General features: G+C 41.1%; 1 protein-coding gene across 13 annotated transcripts in view; it reads right to left on the reverse strand.

The window, feature by feature from the left end:
• CELF2 (CUGBP Elav-like family member 2) overlaps positions 1-17,325 on the reverse strand; it is a 550,308-nt gene that overhangs the window by 78,089 nt on the left and 454,894 nt on the right. For all 13 annotated transcript variants that reach the window (XM_064703051.1, XM_064703049.1, XM_064703046.1 and 10 more), the window contains one exon: positions 555-603. In XM_064703051.1, the coding sequence (XP_064559121.1) occupies positions 555-603 (49 nt within the window). The remainder of the gene's footprint in view (positions 1-554; positions 604-17,325) is intronic.

Below are 17,325 nucleotides of genomic sequence, written 5' to 3' on the forward strand. Positions count from 1 at the left end.
ATAGCATTCATTTTTCAATCGTTTTGAGGAATAAGTATACAGAGAGCTCCAAAGTGGGCTTCCCAGCTCATAATGAAGCATATGATTAAACCTAAATTTGGCTCATATTCAGATGGCATCATTCTGTAAAAAGGTACTTTCAGCAAATGTTTAAGGCTGATCATATACTTACATAATTTGTTAACACAGGTATGCCTTTTTGTTTCTTTTATTTTATATTTTCAGCATCAATATTTTATCTCCATCTTATCAATCTCAGGTGCTCCCACAATACCTCACTGTTAGGAGAACCCAAGGGAAGGATGTAGGCAGTGAGGTAGGTCATGACATACAGCAGGTACAAGGAAGACCCTTTTTTGAGGACATTTCCTTCCTTCTTTAAAGCAGAAGATAAAAGGGAGTTCAGAGCAGCTCAACACCTTCCCAGCATGTCAGGTGTAGGGAAACTGCCTATTATTTTCACCACAAAGGAGTAAAGCAAAAACTGTCACAATGTTGTGCTTGCTTTAGTTTAGAGAAAGACACAATTAAGTAAAAATAAATTGAACACCTACCATTTGACTTTTCACTATCTGCAGGTTTCATCTGAATAGGATGATGCATCTAAAAACAAAAATGAAACAGAGTAAGGCAGGTTGGATAGTCATAAAAAATCAAGAGTGATGTTTTTAATGAAGGGCTAAAAAGACACAATTTAATATTAAACATGTTGAAATTATATAAATTCAGAATAACACTGTGTTATAGGCTTATAAGAAAAAATAAAATGGCAAAGGGGTATTTTATAATGAGGAAGTTAAAAAAAAAAAAGTTCATTGGGCCCATAGGACTCATATAAATCTTTAATTTGCTGTATCTAGTTTCAGAAGACCTCTAAAGTTACAGCCCTCATTAGTTTATGGCATGCTTGGTTTCTGTTTTACCAACTTTTTTTTTTCCTTGAGCTCAACCACTGCCAAAACCAAGATGTAATTTTCAAGTAATTTAAGAACTAGCAAGCATTTCAAATGTACTCAGAGGAGTTGAGTTTGACAAATGAACTTTGCTTGTAATTAAAAAAACTGTGCTCATTCTTTTAGGACTGAAAAAGAAGAGATCTTGATTCCTAAAATAGCTTCCTATAATTGTTTACTATCTCATATTTTTGTTTTAGAGTCCATTACACATTCATTCATAAAGCTTCCACAACACATAACAATTCTGGCTTCCATAAAAATTCCAAATCCTTTTTTGTTTTTCACCTCTTTCTCCATTCATGTCCCTCTTACTGCAAAGGAAACCAACTCCTGTCTGCAGCGTTCTGTGCTGAACATCCCACCTTGGCACACTTGGGCTGCTGTGTCCTCAGCTTTCCCTACTAAATGATACTGCTCCCACACTGAATTGTTGATAGCTCCAATAAAATTTCCACAAATGCTGTTTTTATTCTTTCAGGAATAATAACACCACAGCAGTTCAGCTCCCTCACGATCAGAGTTTTCCACAGGACATTGGTGATAGCCAGCCCTTGTGGCCACTGTGGTGTGTTCAGGGAAATTTTATTACAGCTTCTCAAAAGCCTCCAGAACTGACCTCACATTGAGATTCAATGTGGGAGATGTTAAAGCTTGCAAAAAACCCCCATTTTTATTTTCTTTCTTGGACTCTGCATAGTTACTGGGATTTGACTGCACAAACCTTTCAGCAGCAGCAGGGCCACTGCCTTTTCTCTCCTCAGCAATTCCTTACCAATTCAGGTGAACTGGTGAAAAAATGTATGCTTTTTCTACTTTTCTATCATTTTTCATTGCAGCACAGCTGTGTATTGCCTGAAAATGTCAGAGGCAATTCCATTTTCCTAATAAAAGATTGTTATGACAAACTCTGGGAAACAAAAACAGCTGAGCAGGAGAGAACATCCATGCCCCCATATCAAATATGCTTTCAAAGCTGCACAGAAACCCACGTCTGCATTGCTTTTGGTGAAGTAACTTAACCACCAGGGAAAAAGTTGCTGGATTCTTCAGAAAATATAAAATATTGCCGTGAATGTTTCTGTTAGATTTATTCAAAGTCCAGAATGCTCCCTGGCCTTGCAAATCAATGTATTCCCTGTGCTGCTTGCACAACTTCCCAGCGTGTCCTAGGGAAAGGCAAAGCCACAAGGTAGATGTAGTTGTCAGGATGCATAAATTTTCTTCAGTTTTAACAATTCTGCTCTCCTTAAATAATTTGTTTCCTAAATGGACTTTAATAGCTCAGCACTTGCCTGCTACCACTCTTATTAGATCAGTTTTATAGAAAAAAGGGAACGTCTATGGTTCTCTGTCTTCTTTAGTGCTTAAGGTTTTTCCTGACATCAACAATACATTGGGCACTGTAGGAGACTTAAAATTTGTGGGAATGTGAGGCAGCATGACCACACAGCAAGCAAAAACAGAAAGAAGAAAAAGGGTCTAACTTGCTCCACAAGGCTGTTGCAGGTTACTGAGGACTCTGAGGAGCAATGCAGTGGTGAGAAAATAGAGGAAAGAAAGGTAAGTACTGAAAATTTACAAATGTGCAGGATTTAAGAGAAAAACCTAGTGCAATTTCAGGTCTTTTGTAGACAGAGAATCAATCAATTGCTCTTCAACATGTTTATGTGCCCCTAAGAGTAGATATTTTGAATAAAGGCTATTCTAACAACATAAAAAACCTCTCACTTTTCAAATTGCCCAAACCAGAGAGGCCAACTTTAGACCAAATTCACATGAAGAAGTTATTTTTGCTGCCCATGGTCACAACATAAAGATCAGTGTTACCTGACAAGCACATTTACTGCATATCCAAAGTCATCCTCTTCAGTCACACATCATTACCCCAAATTCATTAACTCAGTAATCTGCTACATTCACAAACCAAGAGGCAAGATTTAACATGATGCTTCAAATAGGTTTTGACTTGATTTCAAAAGTTCCTGCTAAAAACTCATGGTCTTCTTCACACCACCAGGCTGAATTTGGGAGTGATGCCATCTGTGCAAAACCAATAAAAGATCCAGCTCAGGCCTGGAGAGTTTAAACTGCAGAATACCCCCAGAAAAAATGGATGTGATACACAAACCTGGCTTCAGCAAAGAGGAAAGTGGAAAAATACCTTACTGACAGTTTCCTAACATGAGAGGGCTCATGTTGAAGCTTGTTTAACCCTGACCATCACCAATTGATACGTTAACAACCTTTAACACTAGATTCAATAAAACATGCCATTTATAACCTGAAATGGGTTTTACAGAGTCACTGGTTCGCATCTCATTATTAAACTCATTGCTGACCTCTAGAGACAACTGCCGTGACAATACATATTATAAGCTCTCTACCCATAAAATATTTAAAGGTAGGTGTAAAAAAGAAAAGAAAAGAATGACTCTCAAAGAAGTGTGTAGTGAATAAGAAAATTAAAGGGGCAGAGACAAAAGTTAAATAGGTACTATCCTTTCACTCTACAATGAGCAAAAGACAAAATAAACGGTATGTTTTGTATCTCCCTTGTATAACTGCAGGCTATAAAATAATAAAATAGCTGAGCTTTTCCAGGCCTTCCAAAAGATTACAGATGATATAAAACTGTTTCAAATTAGATGCCACTCACTAGAATCATGTCATCTACTGAAATGAAGGATTTCCCATCTTATCAGGAAGCTGTTATTGTAACTATACATCACTTATGGATCTCAAGGTAAGTGATTTCTCAGTATGTCATGCTGTCACACAGAACAACAGGAAACATTTTCTTCTTTTCTTGGAGAAAGCTTTGCTTATGAAAATACAGTATTTATGAATGCACACTTACAATTAATAAAGAGGCAAGAACAAGAAAAATAACCTTAGCAAGTAATTTATTACCTTGAACATCATCCTTTGTTCCGCACACACAAAAAACAGGAACAACACAGCACTCAGGCAAGTTCTTTCTAAGCATGGGCAGCTTCCCCTGGCAAGCACTGTGCATGGGGATACCAAACCCAGGCTGGAGTATGGGCTGTGAGGGACAACCTCTCCTCATCAGTATTACAGAGAGTTCTACTGAACACACTTGTGCAGCAAGCAGGGCATGACCTGCCCTTCTACAGGTGCTCTGTGTCCATCCCAAAACACACCATGCCATTGTTTGACAGTTGAGAGCAGGCAAATGCCTCTTGCCCAAGGTTGCCAGTGCCTCATGGCAGTGCTGGCAGTAAAGTGGGGGCTCCACTGCTGCTTGTGCTGTCACAGAGGCCACCCAAAGCCCGGGGCCAGGAACGTCACTGCCTCTCCTTGGGTGCATCCCAAGCAGGGATGCTGAGGCAGTCCACGGGAATCAAAAAGGCAAAGAAACAGTTGTCAGACATGCAACTCTGAAAATCCCCCTGAAATTAACGAGAATCTGGCTGATGGCTGTGTCTAGGGCAGCAGCAGGACCATGCCAAGGCCTAGAATTACAATGGAATAGTCACATCCTTTTCCCCCCCTCTTTTTCCTGAGTACATCTTGCTGTATGTAAACATAATGTCATTAGAGAAAAAAAACACAGCAAAGCAACTCAATGCATCTCAAAGGCATGCCACCTCTCCAGCTTTAGAGCCTCAAAGTCATCTTTTCAACAAAAATAGCAGTACCTATTTACATTCTTGTCAAAGCCATGTGACATCTGCATGGGAGAAAACAAGCCGGCTAAGAGTCTATTTCTGGCAAAAATATTGCAAGGAAATTAGATTAACCTGGGTGGAATTCTATCTGGGAATTTGGAGTCTGTCGTGGTGATTAAGTCATCATTTCTGTCAGATTACTCTAATCAGCTGTCAAATACGATTCCACAACCCCATCTGTAACTTGGCATCCTCGTTATTCAGTCGATGTTACCTTCTGTATACAAAACAAACACCAAACAAGGAGGTGTGTGCAGTCTAGCATTTAGCAGAGTCATTAGCTGTGATTACTATTGTGTGGTTGCACGTTGCACAAGGCGATCAGCTCATGGTTTGTTTTGTTTAGTCAGGGGATGCTTCAAATCAGGTGTAATCTTAAGCCTGTGGTGTCAGGGGTGAACGGGTAAGAACTGTCTCCAGGCATGGATGAGCATGGGGTTGGCACATTCCAAGTCACCACTGCATCAACAGCAACTGTTCAAATCACATTTCAGAGCTGTCAATATATTTCCTGGAAAGACTTTTGGACACCTGCTTTCTATCAATTTTGTGAAGAGAAATGGGCATTCAGATATTCTGGGTAGGCTAAAGACTTCCTGTGAGCAGCAATTTCTGTGAGTGAAGCAAGGTTTGTAGGAGGAGGCAGTTGGCACTGGAAGTGGTCTGTATTGGCTGCTTTAAGATGTTACACATCAGCATGTCAGTCTTACACAGGACTTCGGTGATTAAAAGCAGGAGATGCCTTTCAGTAAAGATGAAGGAGCTGATGGCTCATTTTGCTGCAGCTGTGTTGAGTCTGTGAAATTTGGATATCTTCAGCATCTCTAGACTGAATTTTTTTTTTTTTTATTTTTATGGTCCATTGCAAAAGCACCTTCATACATGATTACTACATCTGGTAGCAGTTTTTATTGTCCGTTCCTGCCACTGTGGATGCACATGCCTTGCTCCTGTTACTTCTCATGCCCTTAGGAAGGAAAACCTCTTAGCAAGAAAGGACTCAGAATGGCCATCAGACCTGTCTGCACCTTCACCCCGCTCAGCATGGCAAAGACCACCTCCTGATAGTCCTCTGAAGTTAAGGAGAATGTGACTTTTCACCATCAGAGTTGAGGGATTGTGTGTGGAGAACGCTATCTATGACTCCTCACTCCTTATCACTCCTGTATTCATCTTTCTTTAATCCTTTAAAGCCACCAGCAGACTTCTAGAGCTTTTAGCCCTTCTCAGACCTGTCCTCGTCCTCCCTTCCCTGTCATCTGCCCTGGTTAGAAGTTTCTAGCCATGACCCAACTCAGTTTGTCCCTTACCTGTCACCCTCATAGACCACATCACAGAGAAACACCACACAAAATGGAGCTAAACCTATCCCCAGGCAAAGGGTAAATTTGAAGAACTCAGGTTACTTTGGTAACTACCAAACCAAACAAAAGGCAATAGGATTAAATGATGACAGCTTGCATGTATCTTGTCATTTCTAGCACTTTGGGACTTGCTTCTTGCTAGCACTAATCACTGTTGAAGTCAAATGGGACTTTAGTATTTTCTACATCTCAGAACTGTAAAATGTCAAGAGAGAATGTGGGATAGAGAAGAAGAGACATTAGACCTTAATTAAACCCTAATTTTCTTTTTGGGTGAAGGATTATAAATACTGAGACTTTAGGAATCAATAGGAAAATTGAAGGGGAAGGAAATATTAAAGGGAGCAGCAGAGACAGGCTAAAGGCTCAGAAGAAAAGCACCTAAAGGGGTACCAGCATGGAAACCAGTGGGAAAAAATTATATTCTTTGCCTAACTCTGGTCTGGAAATTAATTCAAAGCTTTCTCCAAACTTCTGATCCAATTAGTGAGTGCAGTTTAATTAGACCAGTAGTCCAAGGAAAAAACAAGACCAACCAGGTTTCTGAGAACCTCTGCTGAGTCTGGAAGTCAGGAGGGAATGTATTGACCTACCAGAAGATTGGGGGAAGAAGAGAAAATACTCCATAAGCACCAGAGAATTAAATGATTTTCAATGTTTTTAGAGACCATTACTTTTCTGCAATGGACTATTATGTGCAGATACCTTTATATCCCCCACCCCACCCCTCATTTCACCTTTTAGCTCCCTAGTTTTTCCATAGGATCTTTCAGAGGAACTCTTGAAGGCTCATTTCTCACATCATTTCATTGCCAGCTGGTTTTGCTTTTTTAAACCCTTGTGACTCACAAGTAATATGAGTTTCCCAGAAGTGAAGGAGGTGTATTTTCCTATCGAAAGGAACTGTTTAGAATGACTCCTCTAGGGTCAAACTAACTTGAATTACGCAGTCAATATCTGGCTAGTGCTTTGGGAACTTCTCTGGGAACTGGGGATAATCTCCAGGGCCAAATAAATACTAGTGAATAAAAGAGGCAAAGGACTGCTCTCTGGATCTTAAAATAAGTGGTGTGGCACAGCTTGCATTTGCACAGCTATACTCCTCCTTCCACTCCAAACAGGATATCCTTGTCCATACAGTCCAGTGGGAACAGTGTGTAGCTCATTTTATTCCCCCAAAATATACCCACACACCAGGCAGGGAAGTGCTAACCAGCACCATGCTCCTGCTGGCTTCACCAGCACAAGCAGAGATTTGGATTCCCAGTATTGGTTGGAGTCATTCACCTTTGCTTATTCACGGATGAAAGGAGGAAAAATGTGCAGTTATCACTTAGATTCTCACAAATAAATGTAAAGCAGTTGCTGTAACTGCCTGAGAGATGGCATAGCTAGAAGATTGTTTGCTGTCATCCTTTCATAAATCCCAATTTAAGGGATTTAAGCTGTGTTAGCCATTCATACAATTTTAGTAGTATAAGAATGTAAGCTGTTACTTGGCCTCCTAGATTACTGTCAGACATATATACATGCTTTTTTTGGAGAGAGAGAGAGGGAGAGGGGGGAAGGGAGGAGGAAGAGGGAGAAGCAAGAGAAAATGAATATTGCTGCTGGGTGCCAAATATAGTTCATGCGGTAATGCATAACATCATTATTTTCTATTTAGAGCACAGAAACAAGCATATAGCTTGCTTAAAACAAGATGTTTTACCAGAGAACACTAAAACCACTGAAATTCAATGGCTTTTGGAAGCTTTCCAACTCAGTTATTTGCAATCCACTACACTCTGTGGTTTAAATTCAAGTTAAATTAAACATTAGTTAGGGAGACTAAAAACAATGCTGTGCTTTAAAATAATAACAAAATATCATTATTATTATTATCATCATCAATAATTCTTCATCTACTGATCCCTTCCACAGTCACCCCCCACATCCTGCTGTTCCTCCCATACATTTACTAATTAGGCTGCAGCACTCAGTCTCTTTTAAATGTTGTACCCTCAGATAGAGATTAAAAAGTTGGCTGTCTTAGAAGTGACCACTTTCTAGTGTACAAACAGCTACTGTTGCTCTTTTAGCAGTTCTCCTCCATTTATTAAATTCCTTAATTTCTTACCTCCCACACTAATGGCAACAACTCCAGGGCACAGGCAAGCCAAATGAAGTGGAGATAAAGAAGGGGAGGTACGGCCAAAAATTGTCTCTTCAAAATCACATGGAAAACAAAGTTATTAACTATCTTTTCTTCAAACAAATGAGCCTTTACAGAACCTATTCAATCCTAAAAATAGACATTAAGTGGGATTCTATAACTTGTTGGGAATAATGCCTTGGGGATATTTTGCATCATCCATGCTTAAAAAGCAAACCCATTAGACATCTGAGCAAAACATCAGATATTATTTTAACAGCAAGAGCTATCCATCTCATCGGCAGCAGCAATAACTTCTGTTGACATTTTGCCAATTGAAGTTTGCGTGTCAACGGGGTGGGGAGATAACTGAAGTCTCCCTGTGACATTAATTGGCTGGGTTTTACCTCCCAAGGATTGCCCTGAAATCCAAGGTGATTGCAGGGGGCAAAAACCTCTGCCCAGGTTTGTGGGTGGAAACGGAGCACGGCTCGGCGGCACCTTGCCCAGCACCACGCAGGGAAGCTCGGCACGGCCTGGAATGAGGATCCAGGGGGAGGGAGCCGAGCTGTCCGCACTGCACCAGAGCCCGAGCTCCTCACGCTCCAATTGATTCCTCACCCAACACCCCTGCCAGGTACTCACTGCTGCTGGCTCCCTGCAGCAAAAAGGAAGAAGGTGGGAAAAAGGCAGAGAGGCTCCATGTGATGAACCTGGAGTTATTCCACGAAGTCTATCAAGCCAAAATCTTGTCATTTTATCATCAAATGTAGGTAAGACATTATTTAGCAGGTACTCCACACAAGCAGGGTTATTTTTACAATATTACTCCCTGGCTACCCTGTTTGAGAGGTGACATAAGAACCTGAAGCAGTGATCCAGGGCTGCTGGAGGAACCAAATGCCATCCAAGCTGTTGTGGCTTTGGGATGTCAGCTAATAACTAATGCAGCCTCGCTGTGCATTGGGTGGATTTGGCCAGCATGACCTAAGATGGCAGGACTCAATTCCCAGCATGACATAAGCCTTCCAGTCAGTGTCCCACTGGACATGACTCAAGTGTTCTGAAGATGTACTTTCTTCCACCTCCCCAGTTGGGTGTTTGTTTCCAGAAGTCAACAGGAGGTTGAGACTTTAAAGGGAGAACTTTCCCTTCAAATCTAAGAACACCTCCTCCTCCCATATTAGTATTTGGAAAACAGAGCCAGAGCAAAGCCAAAACATGCTACCTATTAAGTCATCTTCTGCGTAAAGTCTTCCCATGGGAATGACAGAGGTCCCTCAACCATCTTAAAAGGAGCATCAAAGCAGAGATGTCCTTTCTTGAGTGGTCTGCAAAGTCAGATTTCACTTTTGTCCCGGATTCTCCACTTAGGAAGCATGGACTCCTGAGAGCACATTCAGGGAATTTTGCTCTTCTCAGAATTTGTCAAAGAGAGAAGAAGTCCCCATTTTAAAAAAGACCTTTCCTGCTGCCAAATGAAAATATTCAAGTAGCTCAGTCTGCGGTCACCATTTTAGGGTGCTAATGCTCAAGCCTGGTCTACAGGAAACCCCTCCCTTTCTACATAAATCCCTCTGATTCCACATCAACTTCTAGAATATTTTTTAGAAATTTGTTAAGAAAACAAAGCAATTCTCTACTCTGTCCTTCTTCTTTACTAAAAACCCAGCCCCAACCTAAAAAAAGAAAAACTTTTCTTTCAGGTTACCAATTACTGTGAAGAAATTTAATTTAAATCATAGGTTTTTAAAAACATGCAATGACTTTTGTAATGCAAAACACAACCTCACGTCTGAGAGAGGCCAAAGTGACCAGGATATAAAATGCTTGTTTTGCAGGAGTTTTATTTAAAGACTTACTCTGTTCTGTGTTTGCTTGTTGTCCTCTAAGCTCTGGGAAAACACCATGTGATTATGGTCATCAATATCCTCTACCTTTGCCAAGCTGGAATTCAGGAAATAACCCTTTAAAAGGAATGACTACCGACAGCAACATTTCAGAAAGGCAAGAAAGCATAGTCAGGGGATCCTCTGTTTCTTTCACAGTGTTATCTCATCTACACTTATCTTCTTAATTTTTTACTTGCACTCAGTAAGAGTGAAAACAGCCTCAGCCACTCCCCTAGTATCACATCACAGATTTTTCTGTTCATTTGCAAAGTGGATCTTCTGCCTGGCTCTTTCTGCAGCATGTAAGGTCACCTTGATTCAACAACGCTCTTGGGCTCCTCTTCTGACAGAAACTACAGTCTATTATTTTGTACAAAACTCAAATTCTAGGCTATGGGTTTTTTTTTTTAATGTAAAGCTTTTTGAAAGTTCTGTTGGAAAGCTCTCCTATTTGCATTACAATGTACCAGCAAGAACATCTTATAGCTAAAAAGTGTGATTGAGGTAAGTCTAAAATAAGCCCCAATAGCATCAAAATTATAAAATCTATTGAAATTCTACCTTTTAAATTAGAGCAAAGGGTACAGTATATAGAAAAAGTTGGCTCTGATGATGTGGGGCCGCTGCCATTTTCACTTTTCACTTAGCAAAGGTACAGAGAAGTTCTGAGTCCAGAATACATGTCTTGATTCACAATTCCCTCCTCCCCAGAAGGCAGACAGGCAGTCAAACTCCCCTCTGTTACCAAACAGAGACCAATCCAGATTTCTCCAAAGGTCAGATGTGAGCCCCAAACTACTTGTCAACATGCATGTCTCTAAATATTGCAGGGGATAGCCAAAGCATTCAGGTAGAAAAGAGGTTTTGAATTAAGATGTCAAAAATCCTACTCTCCTGACTGAGATCAGCTGGGGTAAGTAGTACAGTTTTATTGTTGAACCAGCGGAGCCATAATATTTTACGCCAAATGAGGATATGGCTCATAAATTCTATTTAAGCTCTCCATGAGCTGAAGTTACAGGAATTTTCCACGACTATCCAGTATCAGCATCCAGACACTCAGTGTTATGCCAATAGTCTGCCCTGGCAAAATAATCTGGCTTTGGAGAGAGAATGAAAAAGATAGCTTGATATTCCATCCATCTATGAAAACAGAACAATACTGCCACAAGTCTCCAGCCACAAGCACACACAAACACACACTGTCCACATGAAAATATGAGTCTGGCTGTGTATACATACACTTACAAACACCAGTAAGAGTCACATTGAGCAACCATGATATTTTTAACCACCCTTCATATGAACTCATTCTCTTTAATTTTTTAGCATCTCTGTAGCTAATGTACTTTGCCAGTGCTTTCTTGGGGGTAAGGAAAGTGGTTTGTATTCAAACTAAACAAGCACTGTATATTTATAATGCTAATCTTCTGGAATTCTAATGTGCTTGAATATTTCTGTCAATAGGTGTTTTGAAAGTGAAACAAACAAAAAATAAATGGATAACATTAGCAGAAACATATAGTTTTGAAGAATGAGTCCAGTTCCAGCTGGCTGTGGTGTTCGGACCAAGCTGTGATTAAGATTTCATTAGAAAAAGGGACAGTGCTAGGAAGAGTAAAGCCAAAATCAACCTGCCTCCACCCATCTGCAGAGCTCCAAACCAGCATCTGATCCCAAGCATGAACCTCAATGCCTGTGTCCAGAGACTGGGCCCCTTGATTCTTTGGAGAAAAAGCAAAAATGCTTCATTTAGTTTCTGTAAGCATCAGTATGAGAAAACTTGTCTTCTTTTACTTATTCTTTACTGCTACTGTACTCAATTAGAAATTTTCTCTGTCTATGCCCCGTGAGTAACACCTTTATGTGCAACTCACCTAAAGGTCAAGGAAATCTCTTTGCAGGGATGGCTTCAGGTGGAACAGCTGGAGGCCACAGAGAACTACCAGGAAGATCCTCTGATAAAACCAACTGAGCTAAAACCTCTCACATCTTTCATCCTACTTGCTCCAAAGCTAGCATTTAGAGCTACTGGGAAGTCTTGAACTTCTGGTTTCTTGGCATATGCTACTTTTCTAAGAGAGGCTAATGCAGCCTGAGGGCTGTTGCAGTGTCAGTGAAGCTACAGCAGAAGGCAAGGAAAGCATAGGGAAGGAGGAATGGGTGCAGAAAAGAATTTTCTCCATGTCACACCCTCTATTTTTGGCTCTCATGTCAACAGGGAGGAAGACAAGTGGCAGACAATGAGGGCTGTCAGCTATCAGGCCCCTTCTAAACTGGGATAAATCCATGTCATTCTTTGCAAAATGACCAGGGTCACAAGAGGCAAGGGACACGTCTGCCTGAGCAACCCCCAGAGCCCTCCAGACACAAGTGTGTAAGCACAGCACTTAGACTGACTGTAGCTCTTACTTAGCAAGGTCTTTCTTTTTGGTTAATCATACATTTTTGTACAAACAGGAGGATTCTATATTTACCCAGCACAGCAATTTCTTTCACTTCTTAGCGGTCAGAGAAATGAGAGATGAAAAAATCCAGCAGCTCATCTCGAATGACTTAATGCCAATACAGGATTACTGCCTATCCCATATTTTCTAATACTTTCCTACCCCAAACACCCGTAAGGACTGGGATTTAACTTTGTATCCTTTAGAAGATTATTCTAATTGAGCTGGGTATTTTTTTGTGATACTCGATCTAAGCTTTATTTCACCTCTTAAGATGGTAAATCCCTGGTTCTGTGTACAACCAAAATAATTCCTATTTGTCACTGGCATTTGGGCAGTGGAGGAAATAAATGCACCATCTTCATGGATACTGCTGTGGATGCTGGGTGAGGTGCTCCCACAACAGCACTTATCCTCCTCTGTATTCTCTACAATATTTGAAATGAATATACTGTATAATAACACAGCACATTTTCCTCTAAGGTACTGTCAGAATTTGCCACAAAATAGTATTAGTTACTGTCTGGTGGATACTTGCTCAAGTGATGGTCTAGGAAAAAAACTCCCTTCAATCATTTGAGCCATTCACAGCTGAATGGAAAGATAAAGGTGTCATATCCCTCACATCTCTGCATGAGGCTGCAATCCCTCTGAGTGATCCTGGCAGCAGTAAGGAACACGGAGTGTTGTGTTCTCATGGTGGAATCAGGAGCTTCAGTTGTGGAGGTACCAGGTCTTCAGTTCACAGGATCGTAGAATCGTTTGGGTTGGAAGGGACCTTAAGGCTCATCTCATTCCCTGCCATGGGCAGGGGCACCTTCCACTACACCAGGTCGCTCAAAGTTTTTAGTTTAAAACTAATCTTATCCTCTGATGAGTGTCTTATTTTCCACAATCTTACTTTCTTCAACTCAAAATCCTGTGTTCTCTATCTTGAAATCAGTGATAAGCCTCTATTCATCCTTTCTTAGAGATCATAACAGACTTTTAATTATTCCTTTCAGACACAAGGTTCTTTTTTCTTTTCTTTCTCTGCTAAATTTTCCCTCAGAGAGAAAATTTCCACTCACTGCAACTTGTAACGGTTGCAAGTGGGAATGGGTGAGCATTCCTAGGATGAACGACTGAGGCAGTGTATTAATGTGATTCCCTGATACGTTGTAAATTCCATTTGCACAGCAAAGTTCCTTATTTTAAGCCCTGCTTGCATATCCCCCACCCGGGATGGCAGATAGACCATCTCTGAGTTACAATGGGGCGAGAGCTGGGATTGACTGCAGACTGCTTTAATGCCACTCTTAATGACAATCTTGTGAAGATTAGGAAGTTGTCAGAATCAGATATCAGCAAAAGCTCCAGCTTGCTTTGTGAAGTCAGTCTGAATTAATTAATGGGTAGCTTTCCTTTGATATCGCTTTGATATTTGGCTGCAGCTGGATAAAAATCAACCACAAAGGAAGCTACATTTTGTTTACCACTGCTTAAGACTCTGTTTAGCTCAATGTGGTTTTTTTCTTTTCTTTCGCAGTTTTTGCTTTTTTAACTTCCCTGGCACAAGGCTATAGATACAGGCTTTTGTTAATAAATGGAGTAATGGTGGCATCTTTTTCAATGGCTGCTTCTCTCTGCTCCTGCAGATAATCAGGCTACTGTCTGGTAGCAATGCCATTACTGATTTCAGCTAAGCTGATGGAGAAAAGATGGACCATTCCAAAAGTGAGAAAAACATTAGCTTTCCCCCTCTGTTAGTGCTTTTCCTGTTAAAAGGTACTTGACACTCTAAATGTAGAATCATAGAATCATTGAATAATAGAAAGGTTTGGGTTGGAGGAGACATTAAAGACCATTTAATTTCAACCTCCTGCCAAGGGCAGGGACACTTTCCAATAGACCAGGTCTGTCCAAGCCTTGTTCAACCTGGCCTTGAAAGAATTTCTTCCTGATGTCTAATCTAAACCTACTGTCTTCCAGTTTGAACCCATTCCCCTGTGTCTTGTCAATAATACTTGCTCTCTGCTTTAGAGGGTGCTGACCACTTGCTTCACTGACAAGCCTAAAATATAAGCTCTGCAACTACATGTCCTCCATGTCTTTCCAGGGTGGGAATTCACAGCCGATTTGAGCTTCTCTAAAGTTTTGGATGTCTATGAAGACAATCAGATGAACATGTCTGTACCCCAGACTGGTGCTTGCACCCAAATGAATCTCCATGTACTTCTGGCAGCCTCAGCGGCCCCTCTGGCCAGAGGAGGAGGGATTTCTGTGCACAGCACAGGGGAAGAGCAGACAAAAAAGCGGCTCTTCCAACTAAGCTGATGAAGATGATCATTTCTTCCAGAGAATAAACATAAAAGAAATTATCTCTCTGGGTCTGCAAAGAATTTTTTTGATTAGACAGAATATGATTGACCACAGAGTGTTATTACAGCAGGAGACTCAATCAATCAGACCACCCAGTTTCACCTGGTTTTTGTAGTATTATGGGGTTTTTGAGTACAACAGAGAAGAGAGAACTTCTGTTTTCTCTCTTATCATGTACACTGTCCCATTGCAGCACAGTGCACCTACCCAGGGAAAATCTGGCTGGGGCTACCTCAGCTTCCTGCACCACCACAGGACTGCAAACACACGATGAGGCAGCACTGCATCCCTTCAACAGCAATGGACCACACAGCAGAGGTGTTTAAGGAAGCAGCACAGCTCACAGGGCTGGATACAATGGCAGGAGGATGCTGAACAAACATTCTCTCTGATATAAACATGCCATGAGGCCCAGGCTTCTCAGTCATAACATAACTCAGATCCACGGGTGCCAAACATTGCTATCAAGGCAGGCAAATGGCATCCAAGGGCACCTCTAATGATGTTGCTTCCTGATGCCTGCAACTCTGTTTATGATTTGCCTTTCTAATTTCACTATTGTAGGAGTAGTCAGACAGCTAGGAAGGCTCCCTGAACTAGTTTTTCATTAGGAAGACAATTTTAATAGCTCGTGTCGTGGTGCTAATGAGGCTGACTGAAGCACCTGTACTTTCTGTTCCAGATAACAGAAAACAGCTAACACCAGCAGGAGGACAAATAGCTGTTTAAGAGAGTGCCTGGGCTATTGTCCTTAGCTAAGCACCCCACCTAAATCTTGGTGAGCTTTGCAATACCCTGGAGTACTCCAGTGATGGCTTCTTGATTTTCTTCAGAGATTTCCATTCTGAAGTGCACAGCAAAACGTTCTCCAAGTCAGCGATTTTTGGGCACCCAGCTTAAAAGTGATATCCTGTGAACTGATCCTCCACCCTCACTGAGTAAGATTTCAAAGCTAGACAAAAAGGTCTGGAGAGATTTTGCAAAGTGATGACCTCAACTGGTCAGAGTTATGGAAACCAGAGGTAAATCCCAGTGTCATGCGCCAGAATGGGGATGAGCTTCACATTAGTGAATTTTTCTGAGGTCAAGCCATTATTATGCATTACTTACTTTCCATCCCAACATTATTATACTGCAAAGCTGTGCAAGAAAAAGGAAAAAAAAAATTCCTGAACTACTCCAAGACTTCTCTAAAAATGCTAGTGTGCATCTAACTGCTTTTGCAGCTGGGCCAATGTGTTCTTGCTTCCTAAACAGCCTGATATGGATGTTTGGGATCTAAACCTAAATGCCCATGCCCTGTGCAGCTCTGCACTCAGACACACCACAGGTCATCACATCCCCCAAGTAAGGCAGGTCAAGGTTTAGCCACCTTCTCTCAGTTCCTCAGCAATGGATCTTCCTGCACTTCCCTGCTCTTGGAGCGTCTCTGCCAAACATTTGAAGCTTTTCCAAAGAACAAAATACTTACGAGAGCATGGACTCATATCCAGATATCACAGTACTTGAGTCACTGCCCTCAGTACCAGGAAACCAAGTGCTATCCTTGCTTTCTCTCATTCCCACCAGAATTTGATACCTTCATACAGCTGGAGCAGCTTCAAGAGGAGAAACAGTGACCCTAATCTTAGCTAAGTCCAGTGGTGAAGGCTCTGTTAGGTCAATCCAAGCTAAATCCTTTCAGTTAACAAGGCAGAGAGGATTTAAACTGCATTCTCCTTGCATGCCACAAAGTTATCCTAATGATGAGGCTGTGAATTTGGTGAAGGCAAATTTGACCCTCCATCCCTCAGTGAGAAGAAGGGACAGTATAAGTATGAACTAAACGTTTTGCTCAATTTAGAGAAGTTATTTTCACTTGGTCAATATTCCCCTCTCCCTATGCGAGCACAACACTTGCTATTCTCCCTTTAAGCTGCAAGTTCAGCTACTTACACAGATTCACTGGGTTCTAAGTCACTTTCTTCTATTTTATAAATCTGGGGCTGGTGATCCGTTCTGTGGTTCACAGCAATAGTAGGTGCAAACCCATATTTTCTACTAAAGTATCTGAAATTAGTGCAAATATTCATTTTCACTGAAGTGGTAGAGTCAGCGCAACATTTTTTCTTTTTGAGGGGCATGGGTAGAAGTGACATTTTTGAATAAAAAAATATACCCACATGTCTCCTGAGCTGGGCAAAGTGTATCATTAAGTAGTTTCCTTTGCATAGCATTTTAAAGGAAGGAATTGGCCAGATTCACTTTCTCAACATCATTGAGCGTCTTATAGCTCACCTCCTAGGAACAGCTGCTCCCTGGGAATTCTCTTCTTTCCCATCTGGTATTTTTATCATTTAAGCAGTACTATACTCTTTGGATCCTTCATTAAACAGCATTTGGCCATACTATATGGGTACTGAATTAGTTTCATTTGTCATCATAAATCAATCGCTGCAAAGCCTTAACTAAGATAATTGCTCTTTGAATTCCCTTTCTG

The sequence above is a fragment of the Zonotrichia leucophrys genome, chromosome 1A (assembly GCF_028769735.1).
Source record: "Zonotrichia leucophrys gambelii isolate GWCS_2022_RI chromosome 1A, RI_Zleu_2.0, whole genome shotgun sequence".
Taxonomy (NCBI): Eukaryota; Metazoa; Chordata; class Aves; order Passeriformes; family Passerellidae; genus Zonotrichia; species Zonotrichia leucophrys.